We start from the raw sequence: 17,978 nt of genomic DNA, 5'->3' as shown, positions 1-17,978 counted from the left end.
AACACAGGAAATTATTACAGAGGCAATTACATACAGGGGATTACTGTACCCATAATCCCTCACTAAATAACATACCCCACTCCTCATGGGGACAAAGATACAAGCTTACCCGACATACGGTCTACACAAATTTCCTACTTATTAGATGGGGTTTCCTCTTCTTCACGACAGTCGGAGCACTACCTATGCATTCTACCTGGACTAAGGTATTGCCTACCTCCTACAAACGTAACACAGTTTTACCCACAAGTATCACAATTCATCCCCTTGTTTCTGCAAGATTAATCCAGCAATCATGATCAATTTGTGATGTGGTACATCCATTTTTTTTAGTAAGCAATTGCTTTTCCTATCGCAACTGCATAATCCAATTTTGGGAATCCCATGCACATACCTTTTACTTATTGCTGTATAAAAGCAAATAATTTATTAAAACCTTCATCATAGCTTCGCTCCTTCTTGCTGACATTTAAAAAAACTTTATACAGTATTGTATATAAAAGGTAGAAAAATGGAATACAGATTATAGCAGTTTACAAGTTGTCAACTCCACATATACATTACATGATACAAAACTAATCTTCGATCTAAGAACAAGAGCAGGTCCCCATATTTCCAACTTTTTTGTATGTTGAATCGAGGCTTGTGGAGGAGCTTTTCACACAGAATGGATCAGGACATAACCAAATGGAACTGGAATGGTATTCGGAAAAGCACATACCTCCGCCAGGCTGAACATTTCATGTTTTCTATCCACTGATAGGCCGGATCTGAATCCATATCTTCCCCAAACTCACATCAATTTGTCTTTGGCACACACCCAACCTGTCCATCAAATTTTGTCTGAATCCATCCATAACTTTTTGAGATATCCTGCTCACAGACAGACAGACAAACAGACAGGGTGAAAACTACATCCGTCTATCTTTGGTGGATGATGTAATAAACAAAGCACCTAAAGCCATACAAAATACCGAAGATAGGTGTTCCACTTGTTTGGGACATAGTTCATTTGGTGGTGTGCTGGTCATCGAGTTGCTTCGTGCTGGATAACTGATTCCACAGAAACTGCCATTTTGGTGCAGTGCCAAAAGTATCTGCAGCGTACATGATCCTTCAGATGGATACCTAGAGCCGGTCATCCCATCTGCATTTAGGGTGTGGATGTCAACTGTTATTAAATTTTTTGAGAGAATAGGCCACTGTGTGCTGGCAAATTCTTTGCTTGGGGTTAGGTTTTGCACTTCTTCCAGAAGGCAGGAGTAATGGGGGAATGTGTATGGCTAATAATAGGCTGAAGAGCCTTTACCTTGTAAAGCATGGTAAAATGTCCAAAACGTACACCAGATTTCAATGCAAAAAATTTACCTTTACAGTGAATGGTTTATCAGGAATATATCGTGCGTGTTTGTGTGTACGTGCGTAAGGTATGCAATCTGAGTACTTAAAGACCAATTTCCAGAAGAATTTCAACATAAAGCCTTTATATTTAAAGAATCGCACACCTCTGTTGCCAATCTTTTTTTTATGATAAAGCAACAGTTTGACCAAGAAAAATAAAAAAGCATAAGCAATTTAAAATCATTATTTTTTGATCCTGTATATTGGGGGGGTCGACCAACAAGGTGGCCCACAAATTTTCATCTCAGATTCCTCAACAGTTCAGTAACCATGCGGCCCGAGTCATGTAGCATACGCAGCATGTGGCTGCTGGTCACATGTCCTCCGGGAGGCGTGCCTGCGCCGCTCGATCTGTAAATGATTTAATTAATTGGTGAACAGCACAAAATCTGTGGAAGAATAATGAAGCGGTTCAATCACACCCTCGACCACAAAGGTAGATTCAATAAACGGTATTCTGCGTTCGCGCAAGTTGGTGAATACCCGTCAAGACCGAGGTCCATTATTACAGCGAAAAAAAGGCAGAAGCTCCGAATCACAAGTCCTGGAATTTTTACCTACAGTTCGAAGAAGTGGAGTTGTATGTGTTTGTTTGTTTACGGCATGTGTTTGTCAGTAATATGGTGGTTTTAACAATCTGCTTAATGCGATGCGCTTCTCATGCGTGTGACTGTCACTTTTATGATTGGTTGCTGCAGCTTGTCATGTGCTCAGAATATGTGTGGAGTTATTGGGGAAATTAACAAAGGAAAAAAAAAAATGAAATAAAACTCTCCATTCTCACTCAGCTGGTTTTCACCTTTTCCGAAATGAGATCGAATTTGGAAGGTCACCATTAGAAATCAATCTGATAAATCAGTTTTGTTACCGGAATATTGTTCTTCAAGACCTTCCGTAGGTTTTTATTTTTCCGAACAGTTTGGCCTCACATGATACCGAAAGTATAATAACCAGGTGTTGTATACGTGCCCGTTTCAAAACATGGCAGATATCACATTCCGACTCAGTTGCAGGCTGGAATAGTCTTAACAGACTATCTGTTAGATTATCTGTTAGAGCAGACTCTCTCTGTTCTTTTCACCCTATCTTTTGCTCAAGGTCATCTGCCAGCATCCTGGAAATCAGCTAACATTACCGCTTTACACAAAAAAGGTGCAAAAACAGATCCTTGCAACTACAGACCAATCAGCCTGCTCCCAATTATCAGCAAAGTCATGGAATCCATCATTGCTTCGGATATGAAATCTTTCCTCTTCTCCAATGGCTTGATCTCTGATCATCAATTTGGTTTCAGACCAGGTCACTCTACTCTGGACATGCTGCTTCTGCTGTCTCAACAATGGATGGAGGTCCTCAATGCCAAACAGGAAATCAGAGCTGTCTCCCTTGACATATCAAGAGCCTTTGATACGGTCTGGCACCCAGCTCTGCTCACCAAACTCTCCTCCTATGGTATCCATGGAAATCTCCATGCATGGCTTGCGGACTTCCTCTCTGGTCGTAGTCAACGTGTGGCCCTGAATGGATTTCTCTCATCTCCCCTTCCTGTTCAGGCTGGAGTTCCCCAAGGAAGTGTGCTGGGCCCTGTGCTTTTTCTGGTCTTTATCAATGATCTCTCTGACTCTCTGGAAAATCCTCTCTATCTCTTTGCTGATGACTCCACTCTCTGCCGCTCCATTCCTCTTCCCTCAGATCGGCAGTCTGCAGCCTCCTCACTCTCTGAAGACCTGGACAAAATCACAGACTGGTCAAACAAGTGGAACATGTCTTTCAATCCTGCCAAATCTCACTCTCTTACTATGTCTCTCCGAAAAGATCGACTGGACAACCCTCCCATCTACTTTCTCAACAATCCTCTCCAAGAAGTTCTGTCACTCAAGCTTTTGGGTCTCACTATCTGCCATGATCTTTCTTGGGAAAACCACATTTCCAAGCTGGCCTCCAAAGCCAGTCGCCGACTGGGCATCCTCCGTCGTGCGAAGTCCTTCCTCGGCACACCTGAGCTCCTCACCACATACAAGGCTTTCATCCGCAGCTCTATGGAATACTGTTCTCCCCTATGGGCTGGTGCTCCTGCCTCACACCTGGCTCGGCTTCACGCTGTTGAATCCAAAGCTTTCAAAATCATTGGAATCTCCCGCGATGAAGCTATCTCTGAGGGCCTTTCACTCACTCACCGCAGGCAGGTAGGTGGTCTTTCTGTCTTCTACCGACTCCTCTCCGGCCTTGCTCCCCCAGCTCTCTCTGTGCTCTGTCCCCCAAATATTCCTACAGGTCGCACAAGATCTGCCAGCAACCCTCTGATGGTTAAACTGCCGAAATCTCGGCTCTCTGCTCACCTTCACTCTTTCATTCCTCTTTTCTCCCGCCTGTGGAACAAACTCCCACACTCCCTTCAATCCCTCTCCTCCCTCCAGGTCTTTAAAACAGCTGTTCACCACCATCTCTTATCTTCCCCCATCCATAACCTTGATCTTTTCTACCCCCACTAATTCACCCCAGATCCACCTTGTTTGAAATTCCAACTTATTTCCTGGAAATCCTGGCAGTGTCCATATGTTTATACCTCTCCCACCCCCCTCCCCCCCTTCACATGCCTCCCCCCCAAAGCCCTCTCCCTCCCACAGATCTCTCGATGTCTCCATGTCTCTCGGTCCCTGCTCTCAAATGTTGTGTTTGTGTCCTTCCCCCTCTCTCCCCATCTTGTCTACCGCTCCCGATGTTATTTGTTTTATGTGTCTGTTTGTCTTTCTGTGTGATTAATGTTCGCTCTTTCACGAGCCTCGATCTTGTATACAAAAAAAAAAAAAAAAAAAAAAAAAAAAAAAAAAATTAAAACAGGGAGTGATCTTTTCAAAGTCATTCCTTTCTGGACGTCCTTTCCTGGTCACACTGCTGGAGGGTATAGGCTGGTCGGTAGCCCCAGCTGCCCTCTGGCTTTTTGTAGAGAAGTGCTGGATTTCTCTCGGTGTCTCGCCGGCTCCCCAACGACGTGTACCTGCCAGATGGAAGGGAAACAGCAGCATTGTGGTGTTATGCTCTTCATGTAGCTTATGCAGAGTTGGCCTCCTCGTACTAAAGGCACAGTATCTTCTGGCTGGTACGTATGACTATCAGTTTTTGACGTCTCCTCTTTAGTGCTTACAAATCACAATCAAAACACACACACACACACACACACACACCAAATTAACCCACTGAAAATTTCTCAAATGACTCACCCTCTATCATACAAGATGCAATATGGGACGTGCAGCGAGCGCAGAAATTCCCACACATCTCCGTAACTCCAGTTCTGCACAGTAAAGAAAATGACACCAAAGGTTGACATCATTATCGCCAACATAAATATCGTGGAATACGCACTGCAGCCAATTCATATTCATAGCTCATCCGTACTCCAGGAGAGTTATTAAGGGATCTTTTATGACAACAAATCTCACTGCATCTGTATTTGGGAAAAGGGCATCATGTAGATGGGAACACAAAGTCAGCTGTCCTTTAACCTTTATTTTGTAGATGTGTCTGCAATACAGAGCTGACTGCTGATGCTGCACCAGACGAGACATTTTAGTTGGATTTGATCGAGATAGCTTAGAAGTGAGCCTATTATCGACCAAGCTATCCTGCTCTCCCTTATCCTACCACGGTTGCAGTTGCTACCACTTCCACCAACAAAGCCCACTACCTATTGGATTTATTGCAGGTGAAGGGAGATGGTCATGCCATGCATCCTTGTTTCTCTGAGCACAGTCTTTATGGGTTATAAACACTGAATGATGAAGAAGTGCTCTATTATTAAATAAATAGTTATTATCTCGGTCACCAAAGGTGGATGGAGGTTACGTTTTCACCCCTGTTCATCTGTCTCTGTCTGTCTGTCTGTGAGCAGGATATCTCAAAAGGTGATGGACGGATTCGGATGAAACTTGGTGGACAGGTTGGTTATGTGACAATGACCAATTGATTAGATTTTGGTAAAGATCTGGATCCGGATACGATAAAAAATTTTTAATTTAAGTGATTATTCACCATTGAGAGATAGATGGGGCCAAGAATTATGCATAGCATGATATTTAAATATAGTTGTGGACAAATTATGACAAAACCTGATGGATGAGTTGGTTAGGTGACAAGAACAAGCCGATTAGATTTTGGTTAAGGTCCGAATCCAGATCCGACCTATCAGTGGGATACAAAACGTAAACAATTCAGCCTGGCGGAGGGAGGTATGCGCTCAACCCAGTGCCATTCTAGGTATGAATGCCACTCCTTTAGTCAAAGTCTCAATGAAAAATGTATTTTGCTAAAATTGTCTTTTTACTTCCCTTTATAAACTTAGTGAGCTCTGATGGTGGTTCTTCTTCATACAACTTCCTATTTAAAACTTCCACCCAACTCTGTCTCTTACCAGTAAAGGATTGATGCGCATAAATTGTGGCCAGTCAGGGTCCGTGGGTGCCATCTCCTGTAGGGTGCGGCCACCGGGATCCGTAGCTCGGGTACCCATGAGCACCGCACGTACGGTAGGATTAGAATCCCGGAACTCCACAAGAGATTCAAGCAGCCCACCCTCCAAAACACACAGTTTCACAGCATACCTGGAGGAACAGGTAGAACAGATGGAGGTAGATATGGACTTGTGAGTTCCACCCAGAAAGAAGGCCCGACATTTGTGGTGCAAATCAAACTTACCTGTGGCATGTCTGCTCAACAAACTTCTCCAGCTCAGGGAATGAGTCTGGCTGCTTCACATGGAGGCACAAAAGTGAGGTTTTCTTTGTTGGGCACTTCCTAAATTTGAGAAAGAAAGCAAAGTGCATCTATAAACTACAAAGTTAAGAAGCAGAATAAGTACCCTTTAGCGAAACAAAAAAAGATCAAAGGATTTCAAAAGTGATAGAAAAAACATTTAAAAAATACTACAAAAATTAGATTTTATGGCATGACAAACTACGATTCTTACATTATGTAAATCATCCGAATGATTCATGTTCACAAAAGCATTGCCATGTGATCATGGAAGACATCAAGGAAACGTGTATTAAACTCTGATCAGTCACATGACCTTAGATGTAGATTCTGGCTGCATAAAGACAACAAAGGATGGCATCGGGTCATGCGAGTGTTTTTCTCTCTTCCAAGACTACGTCCATTGGCATCTGTTGATGTAAAGCAAAGCCCTCCATGAAAGTTTGGGAGGTGGTCACGTTTCCGTGTTCATGGCGGATAAGGTCGTGGAAAAGCAGCCTCCGTAAATAAATCGACCCACCTGAGATAACAGGCTGAGATAAACCATGGAAGTAGTTGGTGCCTCATAAACAACATTAACAGAAGAAAGGCTTCCCAAAATGGTCGAAATAAAGGAAATACTGATGTGGAAAGGATTAAGAGAGTCAGATAGGATTAAGTCAGAGTGCTGATCGGTCCCCATGGACCGGCACTTTCCCTCTCGTTTCTCTCTCTCTCGTTCTTTCTGTCTAACTCTGTCGTGGCCCCGACTTCGTGGGTACACCATCCTAGATGTGGGGGATCTCTGGGTCGCTCCTGGGAGATCAATCGGCTGTCGCCGTGCTGCGGGTTTCACCAGTAGAACTGTCCGGGGTTATACCACAACAACAACATGTACATTAGTTATTCGTGCATGTTGTTTGTGTCCTTTATAATGTCCCCAAAAATCAGTAAGTTTCCTGTTTGGAATGATTTCCAATTTTGTTCGACTGCCAGACAGGCAAACAGACAGACTAAGAAAATTACCTTACTCCTCTGTGTGCATGTTCAATCGGGACAAGATTCGGTACAATTTGCCAAATTCAGATCCAAAGTACTGCTAAACTGCAGGTTTGTGTTCTGCCTTATATAGTGATGTCCACCACCTTCCTGCAATATTAATGCTGCTTCTGCCTTATATGATAGTATGGGGTCCACACGGACCCCAGATAAATATTACATCATAACTACATACTCCATCTGCCTGTTTCAAAAACCAAAACAGTCATATTGAGCCGAGGGTTCTCCTTGACAATTACATCAACCGATATAAATTTGTAATGATTCTGTAAAAAGATATACGACCGAGAAAGTCGTTGGGGTCCACGTGGATCCCAGTTGTGCTGGTTCGAGTTAAAACACTATTTGAGTTACAGATTTTGCGTTGACGACGGCAGGTTAAAAGTGTCCACACTAGCAGAAGTGAGTCACTGGAAAAGTACACACAGCACATGCACAAAATGCCTCGTTAGCATTCACACGTCATTTCAAAAGTCTCGTATTGCTTAACCTCGCTTTGCGCTTCGTGTGCGGGGTAATAAAGACAGGTGGGCTGGCAGGATGGCCTAGAGGTATGGAAGCTCGCCTCTGAGCTGCTTCGCCTTGGTTTGAATCTCGACCCAGCTATAAACTGTCATCCTGATGTTTAACAGGTAGGGTTATCCATCAGTGTGTGCTGTGCCTCGGAAAGACGTTAAACGGGCATCCTGTATGCATTAATTGGTGCATGTGAAAGATCCCATGATGTCCTTCAGGAAGAGTAGTCGAGCCATGACCAGCACCATGAACAAATTACAAATTCCTGACAATGATTTCATCTGTCGGAATGGCAACCTGTCGAGGATTGCAACGCTCACCAAGAAACTATTTTGGCAGCACCGACACTCTGTATAAAGCATGACACATCATCAATAAAGACTGCACTGCATTTGAGCATTGAAATGTTTTTATTTTATTTGAGCACCAAAGTCAAAACGGAAATGCCAGTACTAACCGGCACAAAGCAGCGTGCAGGAGGTGCAGCAATGCAGTGCAATCTTTTCCACCGTTGAAAGCGAGCGAGAGCTCAGAGGGGAGATATTGAGAGAGCGCAGCATGCATGATTTTCAGTGCCTCTCGTACTCGCCCTCCCAATTCAGAATCTGGGGAAAAGGGTAGGATGAGTGATACGAAACACGAATAGTGGAACAAAATAAAAACCGCACCAGGTTTGAGAGAAAATGACACTCTTCGTTTCAATTCACGATTACCCCACCTTTTTCAGCCAAAGCATACACCCGTTCCTCAGCCACCAACTCCGGCCTGGTCTCCAACTCGACTAACGCCGTGGATGGCAACCTCTCTACAATCCAGCGCTTTGCGTGCTCCACTTGGTCCTTTGACAAACCATCCACAGTCACCTTCACTCTGTGGTAGTTGCTCTGCCAGTCTGGATAGGACCCGATGGACACCGAATCGGTAAACGCTGCTTGTGCCTCAGAAAGCACACCTGCAACCGACACCTCGTCAGGCAGCAGGTAGAATTCTGTCGAAAATGTCTGCCTTCTAATTCTGAAGAGGTGCGCCAACCCTTCAAAAGAACGTTCCAGGAGCGCTGGGATGCCAGGGAATATGAATACATTTCCAACACTAACAACAGGAAATGGAAGCCGGTCTCCCGTGGTAGGGTCTTGGCCGTAATTCAGTGTTGCTGTTGCTGGCACGCAGGCAAGCTTCAGGTGTGGAGACGCTGGCTTTGATGGCCCGAAGAATTGTTGGCAAAGGGCCAGAAGCTCTGGGTGTTCTACTAGTGGTTGCCCAAAAGCCCTCGCCACGCCAGAAAAGGTGACATCATCATGCGTTGGACCAATTCCACCGGTGATCAGCACCATGGAGTGACGAGTAGACAGCCACTTGACCTCGGTGGCGATGTCAACCTCACAATCTCCAACAATCGATATCCGTGATACAAGGTGACCGTACAGACGCAGACGGTGACACAGGTAGTACGAATTAGAGTCTTGGGTCTGTCCCTTCAGGATCTCGTCACCAGTGACCAAGATGGCCACAGAGCATGGACCATGGACCCCGTTTGATAGACGCTGAGGAAAAGTGTGTTGGGCTTGGGAAAGAGTATAACGATAGATGAATGGAAAGCGTAATAATGGGGTGCGCAAGAGGCAAGACATGGTAATCCAAAGTATTTTGGAGAAAGTCTAGGAGAATGGGCACGAGACCAGAAGGAATAATGAGGACATGGAAAGAAAGAGTTAAATATACTTTGGGGTGAATGATTAAATGTACACAGTGAGATGGCCATAGGAAAAGAGGGCAGCCATGAATGAGATGCACTTGCACCCTCTGTGTGGTACAGATTGTAGTGGGGTTGAAGACCCTGGGGAGAGAGGATACTCGAAGGAAAAACTAGGGGATGAGGTGACTTGAAAAGGAGAACTGGCGCAGAACGTACTAGAACTAGAAGGAATGAAACTAGGGGAAGGAAGGGAAGTAATGGGTTTCGCCCTCTGTGGTGTATGGTACAGATTGTAGTCGGGTTGAAGTAACAATAATTAAATTAACTAGGGCATGCCCGTACTATATATATGCCCGTACTATATATCTATCTAAAATTATATCCCCCCCCCTCTATTTACATGAAATGGTTTGGTCCATTCGCAACGCCAAAGCGAACGGCGAACGGCTTGCGAGTACAGTGACAATCCCCCCCCTCTATTTACATGAAATGGTTTCGTCCATTCGCAACGACCACAGAACCCCCCCCCTCTATTTACATGGAATGGTTTGGTCCATTCGCAACGCCGGCACACGCGATCGTTCGCTGCTCTCTGATTGGTTGAATCGTTTTTTGGACATAGCTCGGTAAGTAATTGTCCGATTAATATGAAACCTTGAAAAGGCACATCCTCGGGTCCCCAGCAATATACCTGGCAAGTTAAAAGTATATCGGACCCGTGGTTGTCGAGAAACAGCGGTCACAGACAAACAAACGTACAGACGTACAGACAGACAGACAGAGATTACTGGAATTATAGATAGAAGATGTGTCAATTTCAAAAAAATAATTGGGGGAGAAGTTACCAAAGGTTGATTGTTAAAGACGAGGAATAATTAGTCGGACGACTCATTTATACTGGTTATATCGTATACTTTTATGGCGAGGGAAAAATTATTAATAAGTTGCAAACGAGAACGCGATGATTGGTATCACTATCACTATCAGGCACTCGGAGAGCATCGTTAATACAAATCAAAACATGAAATCAAATTGCAATTTTAGTTCAAATCCGGTTTCCCCAAACTTCGATTTACGCATTCGATACACCATTTGGGTAACGTTAAAGAAATCCAGTAACATCGCACATATCAACAAACCATCGCAGACATCAACACTAGAAATCCCTAAAACCACCACCGGTTACACCGCCTAACGCGCAGAATTCGAAAAAACGGACGAGACGAAATAAAGAGGCTGAGAGAAAACTACATTTCCATTATATATATATATAAAGTAACTAGGAATTATGATATACAATGTAATTTTACCTTTTTCATTAAGAGTGTAATTTTGACCATTTCAAAACAACACCCAAAGCCGAAAACTCTGCTATGAACTACTTTGCCAAGACGGATAGAGACTGCACAAAGACGCTACGCAACGGATGCGCTGGTGAAATGTAAATATAATGTATAACAACGGTTTGAGAGCTCAATTAAAGTTTACATTTGTTCTTTCACTTCAATATTCAGTTTACCTTAATCAATGAAACAGCAATGACCTAAAGCCTGATGGCATCAGTTCCGGCGGATGTAATACTAATATGCTCACATGGCGACACATATGGTGAATGCTGTTTGCTCGGTGCGCTTCTGGTCGCGCCGTGCTCGCTGCTCCGGCTTCGCTACTAATGGAGTCAGGATTACTTGCCTCCCTTCTTCAGGTCCCCGATGGCGGAATCCTCGGGACAATTCGACGCGATCTCTCTCATGTCCGACTTCACGAACTCCAAGTCCAATGTACCCACGTGCCCGGTCGTCGGTATTAAGAGTTCAAGCATCAGAGCGATGTTCAACTGTGGTCTCGTCCCGAATCCCTTCAACAGCGACTCCGGGTTCGGCTCGAACTCTGTCGGAAACATGCGTTTCGGTCTTGGAAGCAACCTCCTCTCTGAAGGGATTTGGTACGTGGAACCTGGCGGATGACCGTCCTGCTGGAGATTCGGTGGAAAGTAGTGGTGGTGGTGGTGGAGCTGCTGGAGAAAGGGATGGAGAGGGAGATGGGGTCGCGGGTTCTGGGAACGGAGAGCAAGCTCCGGGGAGTTACGGTGTCGGGGTCGCTTTGGCCACCATGGTTGTGCCGGAAGTTTTCCCGAATGTTCCAGTCCTCGCTGTGACCAGGAACCCCGTCTTTCCAAGATTCGTCAAGATCATTGAGGTAAGGATTGCTTACCATGTCGTCCCGATGTACTGAATAATTGGAATGCAGTACGAGTATTAAAACTGAATCTGAATAATTCCTTCAACCCTTTGACACAATATTTCGAGAGACAAAAAGTGAAACAACCGCTCGTGGGACCCAAACCCGACCCGCTCGTGCGACCCGACCACTCATACGACCTGACCTGACCGCTCGTGCGACCCAACCCGACCCGCTCGTGCGACCCGACCACTCATACGACCTGACCCGACCACTCATACGACCTGACCCGACCACTCATACGACCTGACCCGACCACTCATACGACCTGACCCGGCCGCTCGTGCGACCTGACCCGACCGCTCGTGCGACCTGACCCGACCGCTCGTGCGACCTGACCCGACCGCTCGTGCGACCTGACCCGACCGCTCGTGCGACCTGACCCGAACGCTCGTGCGACCTGACCCGACCGCTCGTGCGACCTGACCCGACCGCTCGTGCGACCTGACCCGACCGCTCGTGCGACCTGACCCGACCGCTCGTGCGACCTGACCCGACCGCTCGTGCGACCTGACCCGACCGCTCGTGCGACCTGACCCGACCGCTCGTGCGACCTGACCCGACCGCTCGTGCGACCTGACCCGACCGCTCGTGCGACCTGACCCGACCGCTCGTGCGACCTGACCCGACCGCTCGTGCGACCTGACCCGACCGCTCGTGCGACCTGACCCGACCGCTCGTGCGACCCGACCCGACCCGCTCGTGCGACCCGACCCGACCACTCACACGACCCGACCCTACCGCTCGTGCGACCCGACCTGACCCGCTCATCCGACCCGACCCGCTCGTGCGACCCTACAGTACAGGACACCATGTGCAACCCGACCGCTCGTATGACCTGACCCGACCCGCTCATGCGACCAGACCACTCATACGACCTGACCTGACTGCTCATGTGACCTGACCCAACCGCTCGTGTGACCTGACCCGACCCGCTTATGCGACCCGACCACTCATACGACCTAACCCGACCACTCATACGACCTAACCCAACCTCTCGTGCGACCTGACCCGACCGATCGTGCGAACCGACCACTCATACGACCTGACCCAACCGCTTGTGCGACCTGACCCGACCCACTCATATGACCTAACCCGACCTCTCATGCGACCTGACCCGACCGCTCGTGCGACCTGACCCGACCGCTCGTGTGACCTGACCACTCATACGACCTGACCCAACCGCTCGTGCGACCTGATGCGACCCTACCCGGACCGTGGCAGACAATCTAAAGAACACCAGAAAGTGCCCATTCTGAGGCAGACTTTAATATCTTTCCCAATAATCACAATGAGATAATTAATTTGTTTTTTTGTAATTGTCTGGCTGAACAATTCACTGGCTTTTTGGATCAATAGCTGTGATCCGTTCATTATCGAGGTTTTGAACCTCTCGGTCTCATCTCGGAACCTCTTCGCGCAGCTGTTCTACATCCTTGGTTGTGTTCAAACGGGGCCGGATTAACCTTTTGTAGGCCTGGCGCCAACCAAGTTTGTGGGTACCCTTTTAGGGAACCATTGCAAAAAAAATCTGCATGTGTAGTTCAGCAACCTCTTTATTTACGCCATAGTTGCGTTCTTGAAGATGTTCGTGTAAATGAAAAACGTGTAAATTAAAAAGAATTTCCCCATAATAAATACAGTACTTTAATAGGCTGAGGTTATGGGGAGTGCTGCCTCAATCCTCATCTTATTGTGCTATTTTTACTATTACAGTGGTTTATTTAAATTATAATGTTTAAGATCCACCTGACATTCCTTCTCCAGCAGTAGAAGGTCCTCATTTGAGAGCACCTCCCGGTACAAGTCCAGCAACTCCTTTACATCACCCTCCTCCACCTCATCAAAGCCGACAGTCTTAGCCATTGCGACGATGTTATGTCGTACTTTAGACACATGATTATTTATGCCTAAACCCTTGAAGCCGTGAACAAATTGAGGACAAAGTTTCCCCCATACACCACTCATACAGGAACGGATGACTTCCTTCCAAGACTCCTCAGCATTACATAGCGCATCCCTTATTGTAAAGACCTTACAAAATTCCTTTACAGTCATCTGATCATTATCAGCTAGTTGGTTTCACCAGGTTTGCAAGTGATCTTCGGAGATAATACACCTTAAATGTAGCAATCACTCCCTGGTCCTCATATCTCCTGTACGATGACCTCTTTCATACCATCCTAAAACATCCATTTTTGCATCAATAGTGATGGCCTCCCTGTCTTTGGCTCGCACTACCAACCTTACTACTCCACGGACGCTTTCCAGTCATGATTGCAAGGGTTACGCTTATTACAGCAGCAGATTTCACGCGCAAAATGGGAAACACATCACGATACGCACAATGCTAACATGGAGGGTTTCCAGAAGCTGAGGGAGAGGGAAGGCAATCTAGCCGGCATCCAGGTGTCATCACAAACTCGTTTTCATGTTCAGTGCGAAAATTTTATCGCAGCTTTATTCGCGCACACGAGTCACGTAATTCCAATCGCTCATGAACGTAAATTTTAAAATGGTATAAATGACAGGCGCGCACTATTCCAACACCACGCAAACAGAACACGCATAAAACGCGAGCATAGCATATTGGAACTGGAATGTATGCCATTAACTGTGTGGTGATGTCACACACCATGACACCAGGAAATGGTAGTATTGTTTTTCAATTTAAATAGTATGTTTTCTTTTTTTAAAGTAACGTTAAATTATTTACATATTCTTTATTGAAATGCACTGCAATGTGTACACTTAAAAAAAAAAAGTATCTTGGTCACTATGGGCCCCTCCTGATTGTGGGCCTGTCGCCGAGGCACCATTGGAGCCATTGAAGCCATCGACCTTGTGTTGAAAGTCAATTCAAATGGTTGTACAGTGGAGTGAAATTGTTTTCCAATGAATTAAAAATTGGTGAATCTGGTAACCAATCGGTCCACCTTGCATAGATCATTTGGTAAATGCTTTTCCATGCTTGCGTAGGTGAAAAGTCCACGCTTGATGGAGCTCCTCAGGCAGAAGGTGCGCCTGGCTCAGCCTTTTGCTGGGGTTTTCATGAGGAAGGATGACAGGTAGGACATGTGGTGAGGTGTTGGCATTTGTTTGTTCTTGATTTGTATCTTCTCTATGGACCATCTCATGATCGGTGTATGTTGGGGTCGGGTTCATTTGGGATTTGATGTTGAACATATAATGCCCTTCTTGTGTGTAGTGAAGCTGACGAAGTGCGATCGTTGGATGAAGTGTACTCCGTGGGGACATTTGTGCAGATCCACGAGGTGCAGGACCTCGGGGACAAACTCCGTATGATTGTCATGGGTCATCGCAGGTGGTGGAAATATCATTGTATTTACTTTTGCGGCCGATTGCTCTTTAACCTTTGGGGGCGAGGGAGGGTCCTCCTTCCTCTAAGTTCTCATTTTTAACTTTGATAAATATTTACATGCCGTTGCGATTGCCTTTCTCTTTTTGAAAGTTTGTTTAAGTCCGGTGAATGCTCACCTTGCCCATCTCTACTCATTTGTTCCTATTTTCCTCTCCTGTTCCATCAGTGTATGCTGCATGTGTGAGAAGTGTTATGATTTATGGGAGCGAGACATGGGTAATGAACGTAGAGCAGCAACGAAGGCTGGAAAGGGTGGAAATGCGAATGGTTCGGTGGATGTGTGGGGTATCGTTGAGAGAGAGGAAGACAAATGATGAATTGTGAAAGATTATGGGAATAGAGCCTGTGATGGATGTTGTGAAGAGGAACAGGTTGAGATGGTTTGGTCATGTGTTGAGGAAGGATGAAAGTGACTGGTTGAGAAGAGTGATGCAAATGAATGTAAAAGGAAGTAGAGGATGGGGACGACCGAGAAAGACCTGGCTCAAGGTGGTGGAAGAAGAAATGCGGGCAAGGGGGTTAACAAGGCGAGATGCAGAAAATAGGGCAAAATGGAGAAGATTGTCATGGGGCCCACAAGGCCAACCCCTGCTCGAGCAGGGAAAATGGCCTTAAAATGCCTGTTGTTGCTGTTGTTGTTGTTTTCCCCACCTGCGGAGCCAACTTCCACATTCTCTTCAATTTAATTCGTCCCTCCAGGTCTTCAAGACAGCTGTTCACCACCATCTCAGATCATCCCCAATCCAAAACAATGACCTTTTCCACCCTCGTTAACCCCCACCCCAAGCCCTGATCCTTCCAAATTTCCAGTTTTCTGAGAGATTCTCTTTATCCACCCCATGCGACCTTTCCTGCCCCCCATTCCTCCCCATATCCATTGGTAGTCCAAGTCTCTTTGTATTTTGTCCTTCAATCCCCTGTTGGTGCTTCCTGCCTTCTCTCTACTGTTGTTCCTTTTGTTCTGGTGTGTCCTGATCCGTTCAATGTTATAGCTCATCCAGAGCGTTGGTTGGATACCCAAAAAAGTCAAACACAGGAGTGCAGGAGACAGGAGACAACCTGCAGTGTTTCCTGTTTTGTTTTGTTTTTACAAAAAAAATCTTGATGCGACTAATTATTTTGCCAAGAAAAATCCAATGGTGTGAGCCATCTTGAATCGTATCTGTATGATTTGAAGGTTTGCCAGCATCTTACCTCATCCGTATGACCCCTCCCCTCCGCGCCCCTTCCTGTGTGCACAAGACAAGCTGCTTTCACCATTTTCTTTGTATAAACAGTGCATTCAGAAAGTATTCAGACCCCTTCACTTTTTTCACATTTTGTTATGTTGCAGCTTTATGCTGAAATCGTTTAAATTCATTTTTCCCCTCATCAATCTACACTCAATACCCCATAATGACAAAGACAAAACAGGATTTTAGAAAGTTTTGCAAATTTACTAATAAGAAAAAAATGAAATATTACATTGACATAAATATTCAGACCCTTTGCTATGACACTTGAAATTTAGCTCAGGTGCCTCCCATTTCTCTTGATAATCTTTGAGATGTTTCTACACCTTGATTGGAGTCAACCTGTGGTAAATTCAATTGATTGGACATGACTTGGAAAGGCACACACCTCTCTATATAAGGTCTCACAGCTGACGATGCATATCAGAGCAAAAACCAAGCCATGAGGTCGAAGGAACTGCCTGCAGAGCTCAGAGACAGGATTGTGTCGAGGCACAGATCTGGGGAAGCCTACAAAAATGTTTCTGCTGCATTGAAGGTTCCCAAGAACCCTGGTGTTGGGCTAGCGGCTAGGGTGCCAGCTTAGGATCCCAGGATCCTGGGTTCGAATCCCGGTCGATCGCTGAATTAACGCCAGGGGGGTTGACTCAGCCTGTCATCCTTCCGAGGTCGGCTAATTGAGTACCAGTTCACTGGTAATTCCCTGCTTGTCGTAAAAGGCGACTAACAGGGTTGGCGGCAGGAAGGGCATCCGGCCGTAAAACATTGCTTCAAAAAGGGGACCAAAAAACAACAACAACCACGGTCCCCGAAAAAGGCCAACTCCCGCTTTGCGGGGAAAAATGGCCTCTAAATGTGGTTATTTTTTTTTTATATTGAAGGTTCCCAAGAGCACAGTGGCCTCCATAATTCTTAAATGGAAGAAGTTTGGAACAACCAGGACTCTTCCTAGAGCCGGCCGCCTGGCCAAACTGAGCAATCGGTGGAGAAGGGCCTTGGTAATAGAGGTGACCAAGAACCCGATGGTCACTCTGGCTGAGCTCCAGAGATCCTGTGTGGAGATGGGAGAAACTTCCAGAAGGACAACCATCACTGCAACACTCCACCGATCTGGGCATTATGGCAGAGTGGCCAGATGGAAGCCAAACAGTTCAATCTTGGTTTCATCAGACCACAGAATCTTGTTTCTCACAGTCTGAGAGTCCTTTAGGTGCTTTTTTTGCAAACTCCAAGCAGGCTTTCATGTGTCTTTCACTGAGGAGAGGCCAAAGCTAAGTGCCGGCTGAAGGGGTTTTATTTAATTTTATTTTCCCCTGTGGGAATTTTCCCTCCTAATTTTCCCTATTTTCCCTCCTAATTTATAATTAGGAATTTAATTTACCTCGGCATTTATTTCGACATTTTCACCCCTTGCTTTATTTTCGTTAAATTATTTGTTGAATTTACTGTGGTGTTTGCATGTTTTGTGGGTTCGGGAATAAACACGTGTTTCTTTTCGTTTTGTGAGATAAACGTCTCGCAGCCTCCATCTCTCGCGCGTAATAACCACCAAAAATTTGGGAGGTTGCATCGGGAATAAAGCTGGTTCGACTATTCATCCAAGGCTGGTCTTAACTAGCTGCGGACAGGACAACATATATAAATTATTGACCAATCCCTATGCTTTCGTCTTTGAAATTGGAAATACCTTGTTTTTATGTGAGGGTTATTTATGTAATGA

The 17,978-nt window shown here is 45.7% G+C and overlaps 2 protein-coding genes across 2 annotated transcripts in view; one reads left to right on the top strand and one right to left on the bottom strand.

Annotated features, from left to right (window-relative positions):
* Positions 1-2,274: 2,274 nt before the first annotated feature.
* Positions 2,275-9,479, bottom strand: LOC137429839 (FAD synthase). The gene is made up of 7 exons (XM_068120135.2): positions 8,426-9,479; positions 8,165-8,312; positions 6,097-6,195; positions 5,813-6,002; positions 4,623-4,696; positions 4,243-4,399; positions 2,275-2,433 (listed from the first exon to the last, which is right to left on the bottom strand). Exons 1-6 carry the CDS (start codon positions 9,336-9,338, stop codon positions 4,261-4,263), a joined length of 1,563 nt encoding a protein of 520 aa, XP_067976236.2. The 5' UTR covers positions 9,339-9,479; the 3' UTR covers positions 2,275-2,433; positions 4,243-4,260.
* Positions 9,480-10,961: 1,482 nt separating this feature from the next.
* Positions 10,962-17,978, top strand: part of LONP1 (lon peptidase 1, mitochondrial) — a 32,606-nt gene continuing 25,589 nt past the window's right edge. Inside the window, exons 1-3 of the mRNA XM_068120123.2 lie at positions 10,962-11,602; positions 14,624-14,712; positions 14,853-14,969. Coding sequence (XP_067976224.2) covers positions 10,997-11,602; positions 14,624-14,712; positions 14,853-14,969 — 812 coding nt within the window. The 5' untranslated portion in view covers positions 10,962-10,996. The remainder of the gene's footprint in view (positions 11,603-14,623; positions 14,713-14,852; positions 14,970-17,978) is intronic.

The sequence above is a fragment of the Myxine glutinosa genome, chromosome 6 (assembly GCF_964187855.1).
Source record: "Myxine glutinosa chromosome 6, kmMyxGlut1.1, whole genome shotgun sequence".
NCBI lineage: Eukaryota > Metazoa > Chordata > Myxini > Myxiniformes > Myxinidae > Myxine > Myxine glutinosa.
This window is presented reverse-complemented; position numbering and strand designations above follow the sequence as displayed.

Excerpts from the sequence above, each read along its gene's own strand:
- LOC137429839 (XM_068120135.2), bottom strand. The coding sequence starts at position 9,338 with ATGTCTTGCCTCTTGCGCACCCCATTATTACGCTTTCCATTCATCTAT. Across the intron at positions 8,313-8,425 it reads GTATGCTTTGGCTGAAAAAG|ATTCTGAATTGGGAGGGCGA; the intron begins GTGGGGTAATCG and ends CCTTTTCCCCAG. Across the intron at positions 4,697-5,812 it reads TGCGCATCAATCCTTTACTG|AACTGGAGTTACGGAGATGT; the intron begins GTAAGAGACAGA and ends TTTACTGTGCAG.